Raw genomic sequence first — 23656 nt, forward strand, 5'->3', positions numbered from 1 at the left:
TGCATCATGCGCGGAGCAGCCTCGACGGCGGTTGGCTCTCGTCTCTTGCGCTGGCGCGCATTTCTTGTCCCTGTCAAGCCACCCCGCCACGTACCGCTGCCACCGTCCCTCCTGCAGCCTTCCAGACCCGACTCTGCGTACCTCGCTCGCCATTTTTGCCAAAGACTTGGCTTGCCCGTGTATTGTGCACGTACACAGTAGTTATGTGTGTGTGTGTGTGTACGCAGTATGTATGCGTCGTTGCACAGGTCACATGGGCTTGATTGACCCTTGATCTCGTTGGCCGCAGCCACCTCATGCCTCCCCCCCAGCGCCACCCCCTCAGGCCTCCTCATCTTTCTCCTCTTCCCCTTTGGGTCCTCTCCTTCTGTTTGGCCCATGCAAGGAGCCCCTCCAACCTTTTCTAGCCCGGGCACCCAGCGAGTGGCAAAGTACGACCCGCCCTCGCTTTTGGGACGTCGGCTTGTCTCTCATGACGGTGGAGCTCGGCTCGGGTTCCCGTGCCTCCCATTCCGAAAGCCAAACTCGTGATTGATGCCACCAGTGCCTTGGATGCAAGCCCGTCCTCTTCCCTTGGAAACCCACCTACCTTGGCTAGCCCGCAGAAACGCCCGGCAGCCGTGGAACATGCCGTTTTTCAACCCCGAAGCCCTCGCGTTTCATCGAGTTCCAGCAGCCCGTCGCCGGGACTTGCCGTCTACGCCTGACAGGTGTCTTAGCTGCTCGGTCCACTGCAAGGGAGCACAAGGTCTAGCCTCAATCTCTGCCCGGGCCTGGCCAGCTTCGGCGTTTTGCTGGCTGACCGGCCTCGTCGAGCCTGCCCTCCAAGGCTTCTCAAAGCTTCCCCTCGTCAATCCATCCATATTATCTCCCTTTGCGCTCCCTCTGCCTCGGGTCGGCCCGGAACCCTCCTACGGCTCTGGCTTCCCCAAGGTCCAGGTTGTCCATCCCCTCCCTCTTTGCGTAGGCGGGTCAAGGTAGGCAGTTGGCGAGACGGCAGGACTGCGGCCTGCACTCCCAACCCGGCAAGCCGAACGTCGTTCCGCGAGACGCCGGTCCGCGGCGGCAGGCATCAACCTCCCGGATACCCTCATGAACGATTTCAACGAGTTTTGGCCAGGCCCTCGCGCGGCCTTGGGCCTGGGGGGCCCGTTGGGAGAACGAGAGGGTGTCATCGTAATCCCGGACTCGCCGTCGCCTCCACGGCGGGCGCCGTCTCCTTTGACCATTCCCTCTTCGCCGAGGCCGCCTCCTGCTCTCCGCCTGGCACCTCCGTCCCCTTTCTTTGGCCGCAAGGCCGATGCTTTCGACCCTCCCGGGCCTGACGTTTCTCATCGGCCGGGGTTTGAGCTTCCCGTGCCGAAGAAAGCGGCTCGCCCGCTTGGGGTTTTGGATGGCCCGGAACTCATTGCCTTGTAAGCACCTCTCCAACCATCTGCCCCTGGCCGGACGCTGGGTTGTCTTTTCCCCAACCGACTTTTTTGGGTCGGTTTGACGCTGCGTGGTGCTCGATCAACATTCCCCAAATCGGTTGCTGGACGGACCGGGTGTTTGTTCTCGCAGCCACCCGGGTTTCCCTACTACTACACCATCCCCGGTTCCTGTACCCGGACTTCTTGACCACTTTCTGGTGCGGTGCCTCGAAATCGTTCGCCCATTCCCCAAATCACAAACCACCACTCCTCCTCCTAAACCAAGCCAATTTTTTTTTTTTTTTTGTTTTGTCTTTGTTGTTCTCTTCTCCCTCGACGTCCCCCGCTTCACATGGCACTGCGCCAGACAACACCCCAAGCCGCTCTCGGCGATCTCAGCCCTCGCTGACCGCCCCTCTAGGACAGCCGACGGGTTCAAGCACATGGCTCCGGACTTTCTGCTGAAGCCGCTGGAGGACCAGCCCTGGCCCAATCCCGGCGAACAGGATGGCAAGATGGCGCAATGCGAAGAAGCCGTGCGTGCTTGCTTTCCGGACATTTGCCCGAATTTCCTCCGGGACCAAGGCCTTCGCCATCTGTGGGATTCCCACGCCGTCGTCAGCGGCATCCTCGACGACATCGAACAGGGCAAGCAGTATCCGAAGCGGGAATCGAGGCGGAAGCGGAAACGCGATGACGAGAAAGAAGCCGAGAACGTCGAAGAGGGCTCGGACGAAGCGGCACGCAAGAGGCTCGCTGCCATGGACCCGCGGCTCGCTAGTAAAGACCGCACCTACGTCAAGCGATACATACAGACGGCGTAAGCATGCTTGCCGCCTCGCCCCCGGGCATTCGCCCCTTGGCTAATGTGTCGCGCAGCAAGTCCCTTCTCAAGGATGAGTTCCCCCAGCTCTACGTGGCCGACGTGGAGAGCGTCTTGAAGCAGCACGACTACAAAATCTACCCGGCCTACCTCGAGCTGGACAAGGCCACCTGGGATCCGACCGCTGCTCCCGCGCGGGTGAAGAAGGGACGAGCCGGCGGACGACGCAGCAGCCATGCCGCAGAAGCGGCTCGCGTCAGCCCAACCGAGTCGGACAAGGATGCCGTGGCCGCGTTTGAAGTCGCCCGCAAGGAGTGTCGCGCCAAAGCCGATGCCAGACATGCCAAGGAGCGCGAGAAGAAGCTGGCCGAAGAGGCCGAGAAGGCCAACTTTGAGCGCGCCAAAGCCGAGGGGACCGTCGCCGAGTGCGGATGCTGCTTCGACGAGATGGCCCTCAACCGCATGGTCCACTGCGACGCATCCGGCGCCGTCCACTGGTTCTGCCTCGAGTGCGCAAAGAGGATGGCCGAGCATGTCATCGGCAGCTCCCAGTACCTTCTCCGCTGCATGGCCACGGACGGCTGCGACGCAACGTTTGCGCGGGACCAGCGGGAGCTGTTCTTGGACGGCAAAATGGCCAAGGCCCTCGACAAGATCGAGCAGGAGGCCGTCATCCGCATGGCCGGTATCGAAAACCTGGTCCAGTGTCCCTTCTGCGACTACGCCGCCGAGTATCCGCCCGTCGAGGAAAACAAGGAGTTCAGGTGCGAGGACCCGGGCTGCGGCATCGTCAGCTGCCGTCTGTGTCGGGACGAAACCCACATCCCCCAGACGTGCAAGGAGGCGGCTGCGGAGCGCGGCGTCTCGGCTTGAAGGGTCATCGAGGAGGCCATGTCGGCCGCGCTCATTCGCAAGTGCAACAAGTGTAAGTGGGCGTTTTGGTTCGTGCCTCGCCCGCGCATCGCCATGCTGACCGACGATGGTATTTTTTTTTTAAAAAAAAAAAAAAACAGGTGGCACACCCTTCATCAAAGAGAACGGCTGCAACAAGATGCGGTGCACGCGAAGCGGTTGTAAGAACACGCAGTGCTACGTCTGCTCCGAGTCATGCGACTACTCTCACTTTGACGATCCCTCACGCGGAGGCAAGCCGGGAAACTGCCCGCTCTTTGATAACGTCGAGGACCGGCACCGCGATGAAGTCCGCCGGGCGGAGGAGGAAGCCCGGAAGAAGGTCATCGAGAGCAATCCGCTTGTGGACGTTGAGATGCTCAAGATCCAGTTCTCAGACAAGGTCAAGGAAGGCGAGGAGCGGCGCAAGGGCCCGCCCAACGCCCCCCCTCCTCCGCCGTTGAGACGCGGAGGACCGATGGAGGCAGCCGATGGCATGGCTCATGGTATGTACGCGCCATACGGCGCATGAATCGATTCATCTTGCCCACAAAGCATGCTTTGGCTTACATGTTCTTGCGTCAAAGGTGTAGGTCTGGCTGGCAATGTTGTGATTCCTCCTCCTCCTGCTCCTCAGCCGGCTCCGCCCGCACATCAACATCAGTGGCTGGGCCACATCTTGCCAGACCAAAGGGATCTATATAGACCCAGGCTCCAACCTCCGGTATACCCGCCGATCGACAAGTTTGGTTTGGGGTTCTTTGGCTTTGATGGGTACCCGCCCCGAGCGGCCAGAGCTGGTCAGCCCCCTCAAGGGCCAGACCCTGCGTCCCCGAATGCTCAACGACCTCGGGCCCAGCCGCCACAACAACAGCCACCCCAGGCCTTCGGAGCCGAGATGCTCGTTCCAGCTCAGCCCCTGGATGCTCCGCAGCCTCAGGCCCCAGGCCAACCGCTGGATCTGCGACGTCAGTTCCAGCCGGTTCCGAGCCTCTTACCGGCCATCGCAGCTGTTCAACCCGCTCCTGCGGTACACCCTTCTTGGAACATCGCCGCCGTCCTTCCGAGCGTCCCCCGACCGGCCGAGAATGCTCCTTTTGCAATGTACGGATTTCCCAATGATCCCAAGATTCCTCCTCCCGAGGAAGAGAACATGGCCGCGCCCGCTCAGGCCGAGACACCACCCATCCTCACCCACCCAGCACAGGCGTCACCGGCGCAGCAGTCCCCTTTCGCCCGTCTCCGTCCTCCCCTAGCCGCCACCGTGGTTTCCGGACCCGAACCCGCACAGCCCGCACAGCCCGCGGCTGCTGCTCCTGCGCCCGCCGTCCCTTCGGCCTTCTATCATCATTTCCCGATCTTCCCCGGGCAGCCTCCCATCCCAGCAGCGGCAGGCCGTGCACCGCAACCCAACGGCCATGTCAGGCATGTTTCTTTCCTTTTCCCCTCTCCCTTTCCCCAACAGGTGCCGCCAGTGGCGACGTTCCTGCAACAGGTTCAGGCCCAAGCCCGTTTCCTCTCCAACCTCACCACCAAGGTCAACCAGCTCAGTGATAACATTGCGGCTGCTCAGGCAAGCCTTGGGCTGGACCCGGCATCCCGGCCAGCTGCACCACCTGCACGAGTAGCCCACGCTGCGCCCACGCCCGCGCCTGCGTGTGCTCCCCGCGAGGAACTCGACGCCCTGCCTCCGCCGCTTCCGCCAGCTCGGGTTTGCTCTCTCCCGCCGTCGCCGCGCCCGCAGGCGATGCTTCGAGCTACGCAGCCTGGCTGCATCTGGCGCATGCGAGAGCTCGTCCGACAGAGCCGCCTCCAGACCGAGCAGATGATCCACGCGGTTCAGCAGAGGAGGCTGGAGCTGGTGCTGCGGCAGGAGCAGCAGATGCGGGATCTGCCAGCGGAGCTGTGGACGGAGGAACACCGCCGACTGCACGTGCTTCTGCGAGTGCAAGGGCGGGATCCGAGGGGGTGGACAGAGGAGATGTGGCGGCGGTTTGTTGATGGCGTCCTCATCGATGAGAAGCAGGGGAAGCGAGCGCAGGAGCTTTGAAGGCCGCAAGGCCGGGCAGATAATGAAAAGAAAAAAAAGAAGAAAAAAAAAAACGACGCCCTGTCTACGCCGGCAAAAGAAACGCCGTTGCTTGTGTGACATCCTGCAGGCAACGTTTGGTATTGCTTTCTGAGTTCAGCCACGTTTTTGGCCCTCTGATTGTTTTTTCTTCTTCTTTGTCCAGGTTTTTTTTCCTTTCTGGTTTCTTGCGTTTTTGTTTGTTTGGCTTGCGTCGTCTCTCTTTTCACATCTGCTCGGATTCCCCAGGGAGACATCTCTCGACGGGCCACGGCATGGACCAAGCGGGAGATTTCATGTGTCGGACTTTGTTGTAATCTTGTGTGTCTTTCTTCTCAGAGTCACGATTTTCATGCCTTTTCCTTACTTGCTTTTTTTTCTCCTTTTTTTTTTCTCTTACTCACCCTTCCTCGGGCATCCCGGGTCATGGCCCCATCAAGGAAGCATGGAGCATCGGGAGGTTGGGGGTATATGTCACCGACAGGCCGGAGATGTCTGCTTTCGTATTCTTTTGGAACTGATAGAGGAGACCTTACGGGGGTTATAGAAGGAGAAAGGACCGGGGGTGGTTTGGTTGGTTCATCGGCTCAGGCAGGCAAGAAACCGGTCGGGTCTGAGGGGATGTGGTCACGCCAGCGAGGTCTGTTCTCAACACCCAACGTGTTGGAGTGTATCATTCTTGCATGTTGTCTCATGTGTCACGCCAGCGCCAGCTGTGAGACGTTCTGGACGCTCCCGCAATGAAGCGATTACCATTCCTTTGCTTGGTTTCCATCAAGCATTGCCAAAGGCTATATTATATACATATATACTATGCTTGAGAACTACCGCCCCCGGGCAAACCGTTCATGCCACTTCCCCCTTGGCTTCGCCGTTGCCGCCGCGCCCGCGCCCGCGCCGCCGGCAGCCTCGCCTCCGCCCCCGTCCGCCTCGGCCACGAGCTCGATCGTCTCGTGGACGGTGGCGATGGCGCGCAGGCCCGTCGTTGGCACCGCGGCTGCCTCGAGCCCGGATGGGTCCGAGTCGCTGCCACCTGCGGGGCTGGTGCCGGCGGTGGTGCCGGTGGTGGTGGTGATGGTGGTGGGCTCCAGCAAGATGAGGGCGTTGGAGGTGTTCTTTTGTCGCAGGGAGTAGGTCTTGCCTGCGGGGGTTTTGAGGAGGGCCGCGGTGGGGGAGGGGTGGAGGGTCAAGCTGAGGCGGGCTGGTTAGAGCAGAGCGTGTGCGACGGGTAGTACACAGTACACGGCGCGATGGATGGGGTTGTTGTTGTGGTTGTTGTTGTTGTCTGTTGATGCAAACTCACGTCGGGGGGTCTTGGCTTTCGAGGAGCTCGAGGAGCTCGGGCGGCAGCTCGAGCAGCTTGTAGCCCCTGCCGTCGTGGGCGTGCACGAGGGGGATGCCCTGGTTGTCTTGGCTTGACATGATGAGTCGGGCCTTGCACCTTTGATGCTGTCTAAGCTACCTTGGGTAGTTCCTAGAGGTCATGGCTGAGGCATGAGGTGAGGCTGAAGGGAAGTTGGGCGTGGAAATGTGGTAAGGAAAGCCTGTCCAGGGTTGACCAAGGTCGCCAAACACTGGATGTACGGTTGGTATCACAGGGCTTCATTTCGTTGGGATTTGGTGGGGGGTATCGGGTTGGTAACGTAACGGGGTGTGCGCTCGGTAATGGAACGGTTCTTGCAACACCCGGTCTTGTTCTACACCATAATACGGGTCAAAGGGGCAAGAAAGAAAAAAAAAAAAAAGACCGGGAGAGATGTAGAAAAAGAACAAGATAACAGGGGAGGAAGGAAGAGAATGTCGAAGCAGCAACAAGGAGAACCGAACTGCCTGTCGTGCCAGCTCCTGATGATGATCACTCCACCATGCACCAGGTGTCCTGGTACCTTGCTTGTAACTGGTTACCTAGCTCGACAAGTGTACCCCCCTTTGTCAAGCCATTCTATGACCGCTCTACAGCATGCTTTCTCTACGCTTTCTTTTACCCGATACCATCGCACCGGGACCTGGCCAACTGCGGTGGCATGTTGGCATCCTGAAGACGTGTCCCCAGGGGAGCACGGCGCATGTTGACGTATAACTACGCCCGAGGGCTGGGAGGCGCGGTACCTCTTGTTGAGTACCTGTTCATGGTCAATAGAGCTTGTGCTCAAGCAACCCGTTGCGTCATTTCAACCTTCAGAACGCAGCTCTCGGATTCGAGCATCGCCTCAGGAACGACATGGATCTTCCAATTCAGGGGCTCGACCCGGCACAGGTTGGTCTGTCGGCATCACCAGGCATAATCTGTCAGGAGCTGCTCAAGGTGCTAGGCCGCGAGGAAGTCGAGCAGCCGCTGATATGGTAGGTACCATGTAGAGGGGGGGTTGCTGTCGAGAAGTTGGGCAGCGTGTCCGCTGATGCTGCGTAGCCGAAACGTTTGCATCTGTGCTCAGTTTTGGCGATATCTACACTACCTGCTCCCTCTCTGGGACCGGGGAGTGAGAAAGATGGTCTGTTTTGGCCTTGGCTCGTTTCGAAACGTTGCGTCCAACGGAGGCCCGTTCCACGGTGCCACATACCGTGAGGTTCTTCGGGATGCGGAGCTGGTCGGCAAGTTCAACGCTCAAGACCTGGACCGGCACGATGCGCTGCAGGTCATGCTCCGTCACGTCGCGGCCATCGAATTGGCCTCCATGATGAAGTTCTGCTCGTCCAAGCGAGGCATCGAGCACGGGCTCATCAAACACCACTTCAAGAAGCTGACGCTGATCTCAAAGTGCGGGCCGGGCTCGGCGGGTCAGATCGGCGAGCCGATGGTCAAGAAGCTCAGGACGCTGCCTCCGACGGCGAACCACGGCGGCGACAAGGAGTTGACCGACATCCCCGTGTACTTTTGTGATGACGAGTATACCGTAGAGGACCGCCAGGCCTTGAAGAGACTCTCGGAGATGGCAAAGCTGGCTCACTTGCCGCCCGTGGCAGCGGTAGCGGCGGCAGCCGTCGGAGGACGCCCTCTTGTTGACCGTCACACGCTCGTGTATGCGATAGACGCAAGCTTCCATCAGCGGAACCAGGTCCTCGAGAAGAAGCCCGCCGCGATGATCTGGGTCCGCCAGGGCTGCGAAGTCCAAGACTACGTGGAGTTCCCCCTTGACGGGAGAAGCGCTCCGCACACAGTAGGGCCGGCACACTTGTACATCCGCAAGGATATCGTAGCCGCGACAGAGAGGGAGAAGATTGTACCGCCGTACCCGGTCACCTTTCCGCATGACTACCCTTCCGAGCCGGGACGGTGGTATCTGCGCGAGCTGAAGACGGGGAGGAACGAGCATGGAACAGGCAGAGTTGTTGAAGAGAAGAACAAGAAGTGAGAAGGGCAGGGGTGGGAAGAAGCAAGAGCGTACGCGTTGAAGTCGTTGGTTTGGAATGAGTTTCCGCAGTCATGAATTCCCAAGCTCCGCTCTTTGTTGAATCATGATGAGTGTTCTGCCTCATGTTTCAAAGGTGTTGTTGCGGGAAAGCCGTGGTCATTGAGTGTACGGTACAATACATACGTTAATTACAATGTGATGCGCCGTACGGCGTTTCAAGGTGCTTTTGTTATTACACCTTCGAAAGGCTGCCGGTGGACCAGGTTACGTCACACAGCCCCGCGCCGAACTAATTACTGTGTACAAGTACCTAACGTCCCGCAAGACGTACCATCAGAAGCTCATGGATGGGCCTGAAGCTCTACGCTCCCAGTGCTCGGGCAATCGTCAACCAAACAATGTCTTGCCTAGCTTAGGTATTATATCTTCTCTTGGCTGCCTACATAGCCGACCACCCAATCCCCCTTGAAACCCCCTTGGGGTTGAAGTTCTCAGACATCTACCGTCAACTGCCACCGTCCCTCTTCCCCTCCCCCGTTCATCACGACAACCAAACGCCGTCGAGATACCATGACGACAACGGATCCTCTCAGCCCTCCCGCCATCCTAGAGACAGCGGCAGAGGCATTGCCGACGCATAAAAAAGACGACACAACGTCGGACGTGAGCAGCTCGCTCGACGCCATTGCTCTGTTTGTCCACGCTTGCATGGTGAACCTTGGCTTCCGTCTGCTTGGCTTTGACGAGGAGCGCAAGATTGGTAGGGCCGTACCTCCGCGCTCTTTGGCATGAAAAGGAGCTCCCGGCTGACGATCCCCCAGAAGCCGAATGCGCCCGCCTCGCTCCGAGGCTGCCGCCGCCATGGAACCAGTCCCTCAACTCGCACGGCTTCGTCTACGCCCACACCCAGTCGGCCATGAACTTTGTCGTGCGCGTCGACCGCATGGGCGCCAAGGTCGAGATCCGCGCCTTGGCCACGGGCGCTGACCGCATCGCCCGCTTCGACATCCCCGCCCGCGACTACATTTCTCAGTCGGCCCTGCCGCTGCGCATCACCATGACCTCGGACGGCCAAGAGGACCGGTCCGACCTGCCGGCCAAGCTGAAAGCCCTCTTCATCTCCGAGGAGCGCATCAAAGGTTCGTAAAAGCCACCCCTCCACCATCCATCCATCCATCCCTCCATCCATCCCTCCATCACGGACGCTAACGAGAACCGCCGCTTCCCTGCTCCGCAGATTTATCCACCCTTCTCAAAATCTCCATCATCCAGCGCATCATCCCCTCTCTCCACAAGGAAGGCTACGCCGAAGAGCCCATCCCGCAAGAAGACGCCCCGCCCTCCCGGGAACCCCGCGCCGGCCCCCGCGCGCCGCGCCCCGGGCCCGCCAGCCCTTCGGTCCCTCGCCTCCCCGAACCCGCCGTCCCCAACCCCTACCCCGCCCCGGACCCCTCGCCGCGCCGCCCCCGCGCCCGGCCGCCGACTTCCCGCCCCCGGGCTTCGAGGACGAGTACGAAGTCACCCGCCCCCGCGCGGCCCGATCCCCGGCCAGGCTCCGGGCCCGGGAGGCCTGGGCCGCGGCGATCTGTACCCCGCCGGGCTGGGGCCGCACGACCCCATCGTTGGGTCGTTTGCGGGCGCAGGCGGCCTCGGGCCGGAGGGGTTGCGGAGGCCTGGCGGTGGCGGTTTCTACGGCGGCGGCGGCGGCGCTTTGGGAGGAGGCGGCGGTGCTTTTGGCGGAGGCGGGATGCATCCCACCTTTGATGACCCTTTGTTTGGCGGGCCAAGAGGAGGTCGGGGCGGCGAGGGAGGCGAGGATACGTTTGGAGGGCAGATACCCCCGGGGGCGAGGTGGGACCCGCTCGGGCCCGGCGGGCAGCCGAGGTTCGGGGGCGGGCGTGGCAATGGGAGAGGGTTTGGAGGAGGCTGGGGAGGGTTTGGAGGGGGGGATATCATCTAAGCTGGCATGCCGCTGGCGTTGTAATGTGTTTGTTTTGGAGGGCGTTCTTGTGCTGAGTGGATGGAGCGAGAGGAAAATGAACTGCTCAAAAAGAGGCGAGCGAGTCCAATGGGCGGCCAGGCCAAGGCGGGTTGATGATGGACGACGAGAACAAAAAAGAAACAAAAAAAAAAAAGCCCATACATGAATACCGGGCAAGAACAGAATGCGTGTCTGCTGTACCACGGGGGTGTGTCTCTGCCATGATCTTGTTGATGGTGGAATTACCCATGGTATGTACTAGGAATTATTACCACTTTCTCAGCAGCTGATGGACACGATTACCAGCTGTGTAGTTATATACCTCCAGCCTTACTGCTACACTTTGGGGGTGGCTTTGTCGGCATAAGGCCCATGAACGATATCACAACCCACCGCGATCCTCGACCTCGGCCCTTTGACCTCGTATCCACCCCGTCCGCTATTCCGATCGGATTATCAACTCTGTTTATACTCCCCCATCTAGGATACCGCGAATCACTGGCCAGCTACCTGATGCGCGTACTCTCCTCTAACGTTGTACGCCATCGCATCCAAAAAAGATAATCACCTGGTTCCCACCGTCCTGCTTACTATATTTGGCGGGGCTCTTCACGCAACACTTTGTCGACCGCCCCCTCCCGCGAGATCCTCCGCCACTGCATCTCCCGCAGGTTCGTTCCCGCAAGCAGCCACGGCCTCGGCCGCTCGCTGCCGTCGCCGCCGCCGCCGCCGCCGCCGCCGCCGCCTTCGTCCGGAAGCGGGCTGCTCTACCGCGCCGCCTCCTTAATCTTCCTCTTCTCATCCTCGCTCAGCATGCCCAACCAGTCGTGGAAGCCCGCAATGTTCTCGGCGTCGGCCCTCAGGAAGAAGTCCACCAGATACGCCTGCGTCTCGTCGTCGCGCTGGCGCTGGTTTCCGGCCCCCTCGGCCCAGCCCATCAGGTCCGACTTGGTGCTGCCGAGCGCCAGATCGAGAGCGTCGTCGGGCTCGTCCTCCCAGCCGTCGTCGCCATCGTCATCGTCCAGGTCCTCGTCGGCGAGCTCGGTTGCCGCGGCGGCGGCGAGGTTGGAGGCGGCTTGGATGCCCGAGGCCGAGACGAGCTCTTCGATGAGGACCTTGAGGATCTTGAGCGGGGCAGGGATGATGGTGTATCGGTCGGGGTCTGGGAAGGAAAAAAGGTCAGCTGGAGGGAGATGCAAGGGAAAAAGGCGGAGAGAAGGAGGAGGGAACCTACGCAGCTTCGCCCGCGACCGTGTCATGATCCTCCCTGTGTTCTCGATGATGAGGTCGCCCTTGACCATGGTCTGCGCCAGGCGGGAGTCGTTGAGGGAGTAGATCTTGGACAGCGCGATGACGCTGCACAAATGTCAGCGCTGTCTCGACACCAAAACAGGGGAATAGGGGTAGGCCTACTTTTGCCGAATCTCGTCGTAGCCGGCAAAGTTGACCGAGTTCTCCAGCCACTTGCTCAGCACGACCTGCAGGCCAACCTGGCCGCTGATCTGGATCTCGCTGAGGAAGTTGATGACATCCTGAGCGCCGACGAGCGACAGCCGCGCAAACACCAGGATCAGAGATTGGATGAACTGGGCCGCCTGGGCCGTCTCAAGACGCGTCGCCACCGCCTGGAGGAGCTGAGGGAGGAAGGGGCCGAGCCGCTCGTGGCCGGCCTTCTCGACGAGCTCGGCCGCCAAGCCGCCCACCTCGGAGGCGGCATTGTCTTCGATGCCGGGGCCGAGAAGGCGGTCGATGACGCGGAGGCAGACCTCCAAGCCGGACCGGCCCGTCTCGTCGCTCCAGCTGAAGACCTGCTTATGGTCATGCATGAGCATGAACTTGAGGGCCTCGGCGCCCGGCCGGAGGATTTCGCCCTCGGTGGACGTCATCAGAACATGGTGAAGCTTGGGGAGCGTCGCGGCGACGAAGCCGTCGGGGAGAGGCTCGGAGCCGTACTGCACGAGGAGCGACAGCAGATCGGCGGCCAGCTGGCGGCAACAGGTCGGTCAGCCCACGAAGAGGCTCGGGAGAGAGACAGGGACGGAGAGAGAAGGGGGGAGAGAGAAAGCAACGAACCGTGACGAGAGGGTCGTCCTGGGTCAGGTTGGCAACATCGAAAGTGCCCGTAATGGAGGGCAGGACCTTGCCGCAAAGCGCGGCGTACAAGCGAGGGTGCTCCATATCCCTCAGCGGGCCCTCGTTGTCCTTGAACGTCCTGGCAACATCCTCAAAGGTCTCGCAGACGATCAGGCTGACGTGGAAGTTGGCGGCGCCGTGCTTGGCGATGAGGAACAGCAGGTCGAGGGCCTTGCTGTCGGGCTGGATGGCGATCCGGGTGTCCAGGCTGATGGTGCTGCGCAGGGTCTCGAGGAGCGTCACCAGAAGGTCATCGGCATCCTCGAGATCGCTGAGATCCCGGGACTCGAGGAAACCCTGGATGGCCAGGAGGACGGGGACCTGGCGGTCGGCCGAGACGCCGCCGCGGACGAAACCCTCGATGGCCTTGACGCTAGCGACTTGGACCAGCTCCGAGTCGTCTTGGGTGACGGCCTGAATCACGTTGTTGAGCAGGGCGGCGGCGGGCTGGTAGACGTGCGCAAGAGAGCCGGCAACGAGGTAGCCGCGGGCGCGCAGCATCGGCTCGTCCTCGCGGTTGATGGCATAGCCGACAAGCTCGAGGTAGGCATTTGCGATCTCGGGGGGCACCGACTTCTCAACGTCGACAAAGTCGTTGAGGATGGCGCTGAACAGGAACAAGGCGGCCTCCCTGCGCTGCCAGCTGGTGCCCTCGGTGGAGAAGAGCGTCTTGGTGAAGGCGAACAGGCCCTCGAGGGCGGCCTTGTCGAGCCACTCGGCCAGCTTAATGATGAGATCGCCGCAGGCGGTGCGAGCCGTGTAGTTGGACGACACGGATGTCTCCTCGGCCAGGTACAGTGACACGTCAATGTCCCAGAGACCCTCCTCCTCCTGGGTGATCTGCGAGTACGACACGAGGAGGCTCATGAGATCCAGAACCCAGGGGGTGTCGTGGACGGCGCCTCGCGCCTTGATCTCGGCGGCGAGCTGCTTCTGCACGGGCGGGGCGCGCAGGCACTGGTTCAAGAAGTCGAGCTCGTCGAGGACCAGGAAGTCAAGCGTGAAGGGCAGGCCGTCGATGTCCTCGAGGCGGTTCTGGGCGTTGGAGTCGATGAAGAGGGCCTGGTACGCCGGGGCCAGCAGCGACAGCTCCTCCCAGGTGGCGGTGAAGAGAGCCAGGCTCTGCTGCACGAGGATGGAGGGGAAGACGGAGCGGATCTTGATGAGGGTCTTGATGGCCTGATCCTTGAGGGCGACCGGGCCGTACCAGGTCTCGGGCTGGGCGCTCGTGTCGGCGGGGAGGGGAGGGAGAGGCGACTTGATGACCTGCTCCAGGAAGGGCAGCCACCCGGCGAGGACCTGCTCGGCAAAGGCCTTGACCTCCCTCTTGTGGTCGTCCTTGACGATGTCCATCAGGTCGAAGCAGCTGCGGAAGACGAGCACAGCCAGGCTGCGGTGCGTCTCCTTGCGCTTCTCGTTGAGGGCCACGTCGTGGCAGGCCTGGATGATGTCGCGGGCGACGCCAAAGAACTGCTCGTCGCTGAGGCTCTCCTCGACCAGGTCCTGCAGGATGCGCAGGGCGCCGTGGAGCTGGGCGTCAGTGCCGGCGGGCATGACGCCGAGGACGGCGGGCAGCAGGGCGGGCCAGCGGTGGGGGAAGTCGGCGATGGCGATCTTGGAGACGACGTAGCTGGCGGCGACCTTGACCTTGCGCTCGTCCTCGGGGCTCAGCACCAGCTCGAGGATGGCGTTGCGCAGGTAGTCCTTGGTCGAGTCGGGGATGGGGATCTGGGGGCCGCTGCCGGCATCGTCGGGGGCCCAGTTCTTCTCGATGAACTTGCGGAGATACGACAGGGCCGACTGGCGAATGTGGATGGGGGCCCCGGTGTGAGCGCCGATGCGCGACAGCGACAGCGGGAACTCGGGGTTCCGCTGGGCGTGCATGAGGTCGAGCTCGGCCTGCTTGCGGGGACCCTCATTTTTGTCGTGGGTGTTGGCCAGGAGCTGGGCGAGCTGTTCATCCATCTTGGCGGCTCTTGAGCGGTTTCGGTGGTGGTGGCTTGTTGAGTGTTGTTTTGTTGTTTTTTTGTTTTGGGTATCTGTTGTCAAGTGTCAGGAGAAAGAATGGGCGGACGTGGTTTTACTGTGCCCTCTGCTCCGTGGGTTGCTCGTCAGGGTACCTGATCCAGTCTCGTCAAACAGACCAACACCCCGCCCACGTGTATCCTCGAGGCTGGAGATTCGGCTGATTGACGGTTTGTTTTGTTGTTTTTTTGTTTTATGTTGTCGAGAATGTCCAAGAAATTAAGGACTTTGCCCAAAACCCGAGACCCAAAGGGGGAGGGAGGAGGGAGGGAGGGATGGTGAAGTTGTGTAGCTATCTTCAAGTTGAAGCGGTGCTGATGTGGGGTAACAACCAATGTGAAGCCGCGGGACACGATCCACGGTGGAGACGGACGGGGAACGCGTACCGCGTATCGACATGTAATTTATTGCGGGGCGGAGGGGTTGAACGAGGCTGGATGGGAAGGCGGTGAGCAGAGCTGACCGTTTTTGTCCGTTCTGCCTGTTCTGCCTGTTCTGGCTCTTCTGGCTGGTCACCTGCTCTGGCGTCGCGTTGCCTGCTTTTCCGTCGCGTCTCCCAAAATTGCCCCGCGATTCAATCCGTCGGCCTTGTCTCCATGTCTCCAACGCCACATCACCCCGGGTCATGCCGGACCACACCAGACCACACACTACAAGTACACCACACCACACCAGACTACGCAAAGGATAAATAGATACACACAATGTCACCACCGCCGCCATCCTCCTCCTCTTCCTCATCACCATTACCCCCACCAGCACAACCACAGCCACCCGATCATGCACAGGATGGCGACCCCGATGACGACTCGCTCCCTTTGGACCACTCGCACATCCTGTTGACATCCTTCAACACGTTCCTCACCATCGCCATCCACAACATCCTCTACTACCGCAGCATCTACCCGCAATCCACCTTTCTCTCCACCCGTGCCTACAACCTCCCGGTTCACCAGAACCGCCACCCCAAAGTATGTGCCTGGATCCGCGACGCCGTCGATGCCGTCGCCATCCAGCTTGCCGAAGGCCACGTCGAGCGCATCGCCATCGTCATCCACTCCCCCTTCACCACCGCCCCATCACCACCGCCGCCACCGCCGCAATCTTCCTCCCGACCCATCCGCCGCCCCTCCTCCCCTCGCAAAGCCTCCGAGCTTCCATCCTCGCCACCCGGCGGAACGGTTCTCGAACGCTGGCTCATCTCCACCGCCAACTTCCCACGCTGGCCCGACACCCTCGACCCCGACTACCCGACAACCACGGCAGGCGCAACCACCAACACCCACCATCCCTCCAAAGCCATGGCCTCCTTCAGCCGGGTCCTCGCCCGCGACGCCCGCTCCGAAGAAGCCCGCGAGCGACACCTGGCGCCCGACCCGCACAACGCCCGGTTCTCCTGGCCCGACCTCGACGAGCAGCTTCGCGGGGTCTTGAGAAGAATGGCCAGCACGGCGGAGGCGATGGGCCCGTTGCCCGTGGAAGGGTGCGGGTTCACCGTGGCGGTGGAGCTGGGGCACGAGGGAAGCGCGCCGATTGGGGTAGGTTGCCTTTCGTTGTATCCAAGATGCCTTGCTTGCCTACCCGTCTGTTCCGGGCATGGTGTTTTGCTTTGTTTTGGAGACGGTGGCTAACATGTTGGGGGGGTTGCGAGGCGGTGGTCGTCAACAGCATCCGCAATCTTGGATCCCCTCCGAACCGAACCTGCAGCCCAAGAGCAGGGCTAGATCGGCAGCCGGTGAGGATCTCGGCGGTGTCAAGACGCGGCCGATTCGGTCGGTCGAGGCTGGGCCGCTGTTCTTTGAGTGCTGGGTGGAGGAGAGCCAGGCAAAGGAGGTGCTCACCAAAATAGCAGCGGAGGGTCAGAAGCGCGGCGCCTAGCCCATCGCGTACCTCCCTTACAAATGACACGACGTGACGAAATGGGGGGCTCTGGGAGTTTAGGATCTATTACATACCGGTGTTCATGTTCAACTTGACTCTCTGATCTTCAGTATGTATGTACTCCTCGCAATGCAACACGACAGCTACAAATGAACCATGCCAACAACGGAAATGCCGGTCGTAGTCAATGCGCCTTGCAACCACACTCGGAGGGAGAGAGAGAGAGAGAGAGAAAGAGAGAGACCAACAGACTCCAAGCAACGGTATCTGAACAAGAATGAACATAAAATAGAATGATCGCGATCAACGTCATCCACAAGAAGTGAAGCATCAAACCTGACCCAACCCGAGGAAGAAGAGCCCGCAAAAACAAAACAAGCAACCCTGACCGACCCATAGTGACCCGTCAACGCCCTCCCAAAACCCCCGCCAGCATTTTGACCAAGCCAGAACAAAACACTCGTTGCCACCGCCATCGCCTTCTTCGCCAGTCCGGTACCAGCACCAACACCAACGCCCCATAACACAGCAACACCCACCCCACCACCTCAGCGATCACCTAACTCCCCTCCCCGCTCCCGCCACCCGCAGTTGTCGTCGTCGTCGTCGTCGTCGTAGAAGAGGCAGCAATGGTACCGTTGCTCGTTACCGGTGCCGCCGGGAGCAACGTGCTTGCTCCGGCACAGGCGCCATCGGTCGAGGAAGACGTAGAAGTGACCCCCTTGACCAAAACCCTCAGGCTCGCCATCTCTCGCCGCAGCCGCGCATTCTCCTTCTTGACCCTTGCCGTCTCGTCGCACGCCTCCTTCAAGCGCGCAACCAGCTCCTCCTTGTCCTCCCTCCCCTTGCCCTTGAGCGCCTTCACAATCTTGGCCAGCTCCGAGTTGAACTTTTCGTACAGCAGCTCGTTCTCCGCGGTGGCCTCCTTGTACAGCTGGTCGATCGCCTTGACCTTGGCCTCCGATGCGCGCAGGCTGGCCTCGACATCGTGCTGCATCGCCGCCTGGCGCTCGTCGAGCTCCTGCAGGACCTGCGGGACGTGCTCCTCGAGGCTGCGGACGGCGGCGCTCAGGCGGCGGATGTCGACCGTTGACGAGCGGGGCAGCGTGGAGTGGATGCGTGTCATGTCTTCGGAGATGCGCGAGAGCTCCGTGCGGAGGGAGGCGTCGGCCTCTTCCACCGCCTTCTTTTCCATTTGCAAGCGCTCCCGGAGCTTTTGTGGCGAGTTGAGGCGGAGCTTGGGGTTCATGCTGGTAACGGACGTGCCTGGTGATTTCCCGGGGCTGGAAGAGGGGCGGATGGGCGAGTCGGGCGTCGGAGGGGCGGGGATGCGCGACGGTGGCCGGAGGGTCGGGATCTGCGAGATGGTCATGGTCCTAGCGCGCAATCTCAGCGGCGTGGGCTTCTCGCCTTCGGCCATGTCGTCCGGCGCCACCAGCGGCTGAAACGTTTCGGTGGAAGAGTTCTCGCTAAACTGCTTGTCCCTGGACGAGCGGAAAATGTGCATCGGCGACTGCGGGCTGATAGGGAGCTTGGAAGGCGACGGCGGTCGTGGGACTGAGTTGAACTTCTCGGCCGTCGGCTGCCGGTTGATACGCAAGGGCATGAGCGCCGGGGGGATTTCTTCTTCTTCTTCTTCCTCCTCCTCCTCGTCGTCATCGTCATCGTCGTCGTCTTCAAGGCTCGCCGCCGCCATGAGCGACTTGAGGTCGGACAGCGAACTACGCCGCTTTTTCTTGAGCTTGCGATCCGACGAGACGAGAACGTCAGGCTCGCCAATCGTTTCGAGCCGGTACGAGCTGGTCGGCCGGTGTCCGATGTCGTCAAAGGCGCCGGCCACGGGAGGACGGTCGCGGGATCCCGGGCGACGGAGCCGGTGGGGAAGGGTGTAGTTGTTCCCCATGTCGACCGACTTTGACCGGCTAGCCTTGGACGAGCTGCCGATCTCCAAGCTGGGCGACTTTCCGTGCTTGCTTAGCGTGCGCCAAACCGACGGCCGGTCCGCCTCCGTCTTGCTGTTCTGCCGCAAGAGCGTGTCGAACCCCAGCTTGCGCCGCAGAGACGACGTGTTGGAGTTGACGGACCCCGTCATTGACCTCAGGCTCCGGTTGCTCGCAGCCAGAGACTCGTAGCTCTTGAGAAGCAGGCTCGTGGGGTCGGTCACTTCGGCTTTCTCAAAGATGCGCTCGCAGTCTTCGACGAGGCGGTCCAAAAGATTGATGTAGTCGGAGGCGTTGCCGTCGTCGACCAGAAGCTCGGCAAATGCCAGCGTCAAGGCTCCCCTGTCGCCGTCGTTTCCGCACCCGTCGAGCAAGTCTGCCAGCAGCTTGATGAGCGCGACGAAAGCACGGCGGTTCTGCGGCGCCATGTCGTTGAACAGAAAACGGACAAAATCGGCAAAGTCGCCAACCACCCTCTTGGACAGGCGCACCTGAAGCGCCTCGAGGTGCTCCTTCGACATGACCGGTCCCATCTGCTCGCGCCAGGCGATGCGGATGAACTTTTCAAACGCCGCAAAGATGACTTCGGTCCCCAGCTCCGAGGCGGCGTCTAGATCGAACGGGAACTCGATCAGGCGATTGTAGAGGTCGTTGACGGCAAGCTCGTCGACCATGTCGCGGTTGAGCAGGGTGCGGCCGATAAAGTAGCCCTTGCGCGCCTGCAGGTTGGCCACGTAGCCCGTGAAGGTCTGCTCAAGTCGCACCAGCGGGTTCTCAGGCAGCTCCTCCTCAACTGTAAGCTGGGGGATCTCCATCAGCCTGTCCTTGAGCGATCCGGATATAATGGTCACGTCTCTGGTGCTATTGGAGCGTGTCCGCCTGTGCCTGGACCCGTAGGTGCCCGTGTTCTCGAGAGATGTGGTGCTGGAGTTCGCCGAGGTCCCACCCAAGAGGCTCGAGAGCATCTTGACCGGCGACGACGAGAGGAATGATCGCGAGCTCTTTTCTACCTTGGTGCCGACGTGCATGGCGGCAAGAACCTTGGTGTGGTACGAGACCAGGGCGGAGACGAGCCTCAGGTTAGCGCCGCTGAACTGGATGCCGAGTAGCTGCACGATCCTGCGCGATAGTGTTGGGATAAAGTCTTCCAGAGCAATGTCGTCGATAAATTTCTTGCCGCTCAATCCCATGGTGGTCATCGAAACCCTCTTCATATCGCCGGTCCGGACCTCAACCACGATTTCGACGCCGTAATGACCGACGGGCGCTCCCTTGGTGCCTTTGTCGTTGTCCAAAACGATCCGGATGGGCGCTGGCTCCCTCCGTCCCTCGATAAGCTGTGTGGCACCCTCCTGGAACACCGCCGCGTGTAGGCCGAGGTTGTTATCCTGCATCTTCACTGTCCGCAGCGTCCAGGTAGGGTTTTCCCTCTCCTTCTCGGAAAACCGCCCCTCGATGCGAGCCCGGACGATCTCCTCGCCTAGCTTGCCAGCCTTTCCCTCGTAATTGTCCTGAAGAAGAAAGCACCGCGACGTCGCAGCCTTGCTCACGGGCCCGTCCGCCGGGACGCCTTTCATCTCCTGAGCCGACGTCATCCATATCAACCGGCCGTCGGCGGATTCCGTGAATCGGACATCGGCCAGGGCGTGCCAGCCGGCAAACGTGAGCTCGTAGTTCCCAGGCCCACCGGCGGCGTTGGTCATGGACGCAAGCAGACCGGCCGGGGAAGGCTTGTCGATCTCCCGCAGGAACTCGCGGCCTGTCATGCCAGAGTTGCCTCGTTTCTGAACGACGACAATGCAGTCGGAGAAGAGAAGCAGCAGCCCCGACCGATCTGGTCCTTCGTGGTTATGCGACACCGCGACGTAGGGAGCGGCGAGCTCGATGATGTCGGCGGCCAGAATCAGTCGTCCCTGGGGCTCGAGGTCTGTCGGCCAGCTCTCAACCATGGCACGAAGGCGGTTCGTGACGTGCGGCTTGTCCGGGAGCGGTTCGTCCATGGAGCAAATGTTGGTGATAATGTCTCTTGCGCGAAGCAATGGCTGCAAAGCAGGGTGCATCATGGGGAGACAAGAGACGATCTGGTCGATGAACAAGCTGTAGCGGGGGAGGCGCTGGACCGGCTCGATGAGAAGGGAGCGCACGGTCTGCTCGCCCGTCTGGACGACGCGCTGCCGGAAGCTCGACTGCTTGTCGAGGAAGGCATTCAGGAGCTGCGGGAAGTTTTGGCTCGCGCGGATGTAGTCCTGGTAGCAGTCGGTGAACTTGGGAAACCACTCGAGGAAAATCTTGGCCATGGCCACGACGCCGGTGGGATCCTTGCCCTTGTGGGAACCGGGCGGCCGCGCGTACGGATGCTCCATATCCCGGAGGGCCTCCTCCTCGGTCTCGTCCATGAGCTTGCGGAGCGCCTCCATAAACGCCGTGTTGTTCTCGAGGATGCGATCGGCGGACTTGGGAAAGAGCTTCTCGAGCTCGTCCTCGCCGGGGCTGATGCTGTCGGTCGGGCGCTCCTTGGCCTTTTGTCGGAAGTCGTTGGCGATGTTGTTCACCAGCTCGCTCAGCTTGTAGACGTAGCGCTCCTCCGTATCGACCAGCTCCCCCATCTTCATTCGCAGCTCGACCTTGTGGTTCTTGGAGAAGGATTTGGACCGGCTCAGCGAGGCCGGTCTTGAGGGCGCCCGGCGCAGTTTGGACGTGGGGAGAAACACGGGCTCGCCAAAGAGCTTCACCAGAGGAGCATATCCGGTGTACTGACGCAGAGTCGGGTCGTAGATGTCGTCCTCGTCGTCGGGCACCTCGTCAAAGTCGGCGCCGTCAAGGGGGACGATGGAGCCGGGCGGCAGCACAAGATCCACGTCGACGTTGCTCACATGCTGGGGGCGCAGAGCATATTCCAGAACCCCCATGATCTCGATCGCGTTGTCAGCCAGCACCGCCGATTTGGCAAGGTCGGCCGCATGCTGTTCGCCGAACAGGGTCGGGGCGGATCCCGGGCGCTGGGCGGGGTATTGGTTCTTGAGGTGGTTCTTGACGGCTTCTGGCAGCTCGCTGAAGTACTTGAACAGGCCAAAGGCCAGGCCTCGGCTGACCTCATCGCCCTGGAATTCCCGCGGAAGGTAGTTGACGGCGCTGTAAAAGGAAGAGTTGGGTGAGACGGTGATGCGAGGGTAGGACTGGAAGCCGGCGGGACTGTAGATGTGGACCTGGATTCTGGAGCTGTTGAGGGTGTAGTTGGCGGTGGTGGAGGGGCCGTGGAAGATGAGGATCGGAAGGTTCCCAAGGAGCGGATCGTGGGCGTAGAAAAGAGTGAGGTGCTCTGGCGAGAGCGCCAGCTCTTCCGTTACACGAACCATGGTCGTTTATACGGCGGTGATGCTGTACATCGCGGCGGGGATGAGGGAGAAGGATTTTGAGGCCGCCGGTTGGGCCGTTGCGCTTGGGGGGGCGGGTCGGTCGTGGCGGGGTTGAGGATGGCAGAAAAGGGACTCGACGTCGACAATACCGTCGGGCAGGAAGGCGAAGGCAAGGTCGCAACAAGCTACGTCGAAGACGAACAGCAGTTGAAGGAGCGTAAACACGGGGGCGCAGTGCTTGCTGTTTCCCTGGACACGACAGGCTATTGTGGCCCGGCTCTGCGATCAGCGATGCAGGCAAACCACCAGCTGCGGTGGCTGCAGGTTGAGACGCACGTGCGGCGGATGCGACAGTGGAATTGGCGCTTCTCGGTTTTTTTTGGAGGGGGGGGAGCGAAAGTAAACAAAGGCGGAACCGGGAAGTACCCTGCGAAGGGACCTGGATCGAACGAAATCGCCGATCAGGCCTGGGATGCAGTTTGCTGGGGGACAAGCGTTGTATGCTTGTGCATGGGTTGAAGAGGCCCGAATACTAGTAGGAGTGGCGTGATGCCACCTGGGGTCGAGGTGGGGAGAAAATACAGGGCAAACAAAGTTGGGCAAAATGTCAACGTGAAAGATTGAAAACGAAGAGTAAAAGTACAGGCCGGGGAGGCCGTGTGTGTAGTGGGCAGCGAACGCAAGCTCCCGATCAAATCAAGATCGAGAGGGGGGGAGCATCTGGAAGCAACTAACGATAATAACGGCCGAGATCGTCGGTGAGGATGTGGATGAGGTGGATGGTGAATGTCCGGCGGTCGATGCCCAAATGGACCGGACCCTGGCCGTCTCCAGCCACCCCACATTTTGGAGTTCCAGGCGGGGAGGGGGGGGGGGGGGGGGCCGGGAATTGCCGACAACCTGGTCGGCGGCACGAGACATCAAACATGTCATGTCGATCACTCATCGTCCAGGACACCGTCCAGGACATCTTCCAGGACAGGGCGGGCAGACGTCAACAACCCCACGGTCAATAAATATACGGCGATGTGTCACAAATCATCTTGCGACATGGTGTGCTTCCTGACAATGCCATTGTATTGCTAGTGGATATGGCTTTGCTTTTGGTTTTTTTGGTTGCTGCCTCTCCACCATCAATGCTCTAAGACTCCCTTAATCTCTCTACAATGGAGCCCGCGCGAGTTGCACCAGTGCCTTTCACCCTTTTCCTTCGTATCCCACCCAACAACAAGCCCCTGACTATTGTTGACTTTCAATCTTTGACTTCTCATGCCCTACTTTCAGCTCCATGATCCATGGTAACCCGCTTTCCGGACTTACCTGGCCATCCCTCTCTTCCTTTTCCCCCATGCCGTCCTCCTGCTCCTCCACATGGGGGGGCGACCCATTACGCCTCAGCTCCCCTACTGTGTAGGCACTGGACCGGCATAGCATTCCACTTCTCATCCACATCACCTCCTACCGGCCTTTGCTTCCAACTGCGCTTTTCCCCGGGTCTCGGCTCCGGTCGCAAAGTCCATTACCTCAACGCCCGAGGCGCGCAAATCCTCGTTCGTCGGTCCCAGACCCTTTGGTATTTGTCTGTAAATTTTGCGGCGCGCCATGTGGACACCCTGCCGCTTCTCTCAGGCGTCCTGTAGGGTGGTACCTCGCTAAGTAAACACGAGGGTAGCCAAGATGAAGATCATGAACACTATGGAATCTTCGATGCATGTCTGTTGATACACCATGCGCCGATCTCGATATCTCGCAGGACCTTCTGGAACAAAAGAAGATGGAATGTAAACCAGTGG

The 23656-nt window shown here is 60.6% G+C and overlaps 7 protein-coding genes across 7 annotated transcripts; 4 read left to right on the forward strand and 3 right to left on the reverse strand.

The window, feature by feature from the left end:
* Positions 1 to 1092: 1092 nt before the first annotated feature.
* Positions 1093 to 4754, forward strand: VTJ83DRAFT_4559 (uncharacterized protein; the record flags this gene model as incomplete). Its single annotated transcript, XM_071011061.1, has 7 exons — positions 1093 to 1415; positions 1834 to 2232; positions 2292 to 3038; positions 3111 to 3160; positions 3249 to 3632; positions 3714 to 4551; positions 4700 to 4754. 7 exons carry the CDS (start codon positions 1093 to 1095, stop codon positions 4752 to 4754), a joined length of 2796 nt encoding a protein of 931 aa, XP_070866009.1.
* A 1264-nt stretch (positions 4755 to 6018) lies between these two features.
* On the reverse strand, positions 6019 to 6616 carry VTJ83DRAFT_4560 (uncharacterized protein; the record flags this gene model as incomplete). Its single annotated transcript, XM_071011063.1, has 2 exons — positions 6019 to 6385; positions 6498 to 6616. 2 exons carry the CDS (start codon positions 6614 to 6616, stop codon positions 6019 to 6021), a joined length of 486 nt encoding a protein of 161 aa, XP_070866010.1.
* Positions 6617 to 7415: 799 nt separating this feature from the next.
* VTJ83DRAFT_4561 (uncharacterized protein) lies at positions 7416 to 8547 on the forward strand (the record flags this gene model as incomplete). Its single annotated transcript, XM_071011064.1, has 2 exons — positions 7416 to 7537; positions 7605 to 8547. The coding sequence occupies 2 exons, from the start codon at positions 7416 to 7418 to the stop codon at positions 8545 to 8547; spliced, it is 1065 nt and encodes a 354-aa protein (XP_070866011.1).
* A 570-nt stretch (positions 8548 to 9117) lies between these two features.
* Positions 9118 to 10507, forward strand: VTJ83DRAFT_4562 (uncharacterized protein; the record flags this gene model as incomplete). Its single annotated transcript, XM_071011065.1, has 4 exons — positions 9118 to 9307; positions 9369 to 9686; positions 9785 to 10057; positions 10116 to 10507. 4 exons carry the CDS (start codon positions 9118 to 9120, stop codon positions 10505 to 10507), a joined length of 1173 nt encoding a protein of 390 aa, XP_070866012.1.
* A 788-nt stretch (positions 10508 to 11295) lies between these two features.
* VTJ83DRAFT_4563 (uncharacterized protein) lies at positions 11296 to 14626 on the reverse strand (the record flags this gene model as incomplete). The annotated part of the gene is made up of 4 exons (XM_071011066.1): positions 11296 to 11690; positions 11763 to 11884; positions 11942 to 12513; positions 12602 to 14626. 4 exons carry the CDS (start codon positions 14624 to 14626, stop codon positions 11296 to 11298), a joined length of 3114 nt encoding a protein of 1037 aa, XP_070866013.1.
* Positions 14627 to 15390: 764 nt separating this feature from the next.
* VTJ83DRAFT_4564 (uncharacterized protein) lies at positions 15391 to 16564 on the forward strand (the record flags this gene model as incomplete). Its single annotated transcript, XM_071011067.1, has 2 exons — positions 15391 to 16224; positions 16394 to 16564. The coding sequence occupies 2 exons, from the start codon at positions 15391 to 15393 to the stop codon at positions 16562 to 16564; spliced, it is 1005 nt and encodes a 334-aa protein (XP_070866014.1).
* Positions 16565 to 17126: 562 nt separating this feature from the next.
* Positions 17127 to 21863, reverse strand: VTJ83DRAFT_4565 (uncharacterized protein; the record flags this gene model as incomplete). The annotated part of the gene is made up of 1 exon (XM_071011068.1): positions 17127 to 21863. One exon carries the CDS (start codon positions 21861 to 21863, stop codon positions 17127 to 17129), a length of 4737 nt encoding a protein of 1578 aa, XP_070866015.1.
* Positions 21864 to 23656: the final 1793 nt, after the last annotated feature.

This window comes from Remersonia thermophila, chromosome 4 (genome assembly GCF_042764415.1).
Source record: "Remersonia thermophila strain ATCC 22073 chromosome 4, whole genome shotgun sequence".
In the NCBI taxonomy this organism is placed as follows: domain Eukaryota; kingdom Fungi; phylum Ascomycota; class Sordariomycetes; order Sordariales; family Chaetomiaceae; genus Remersonia; species Remersonia thermophila.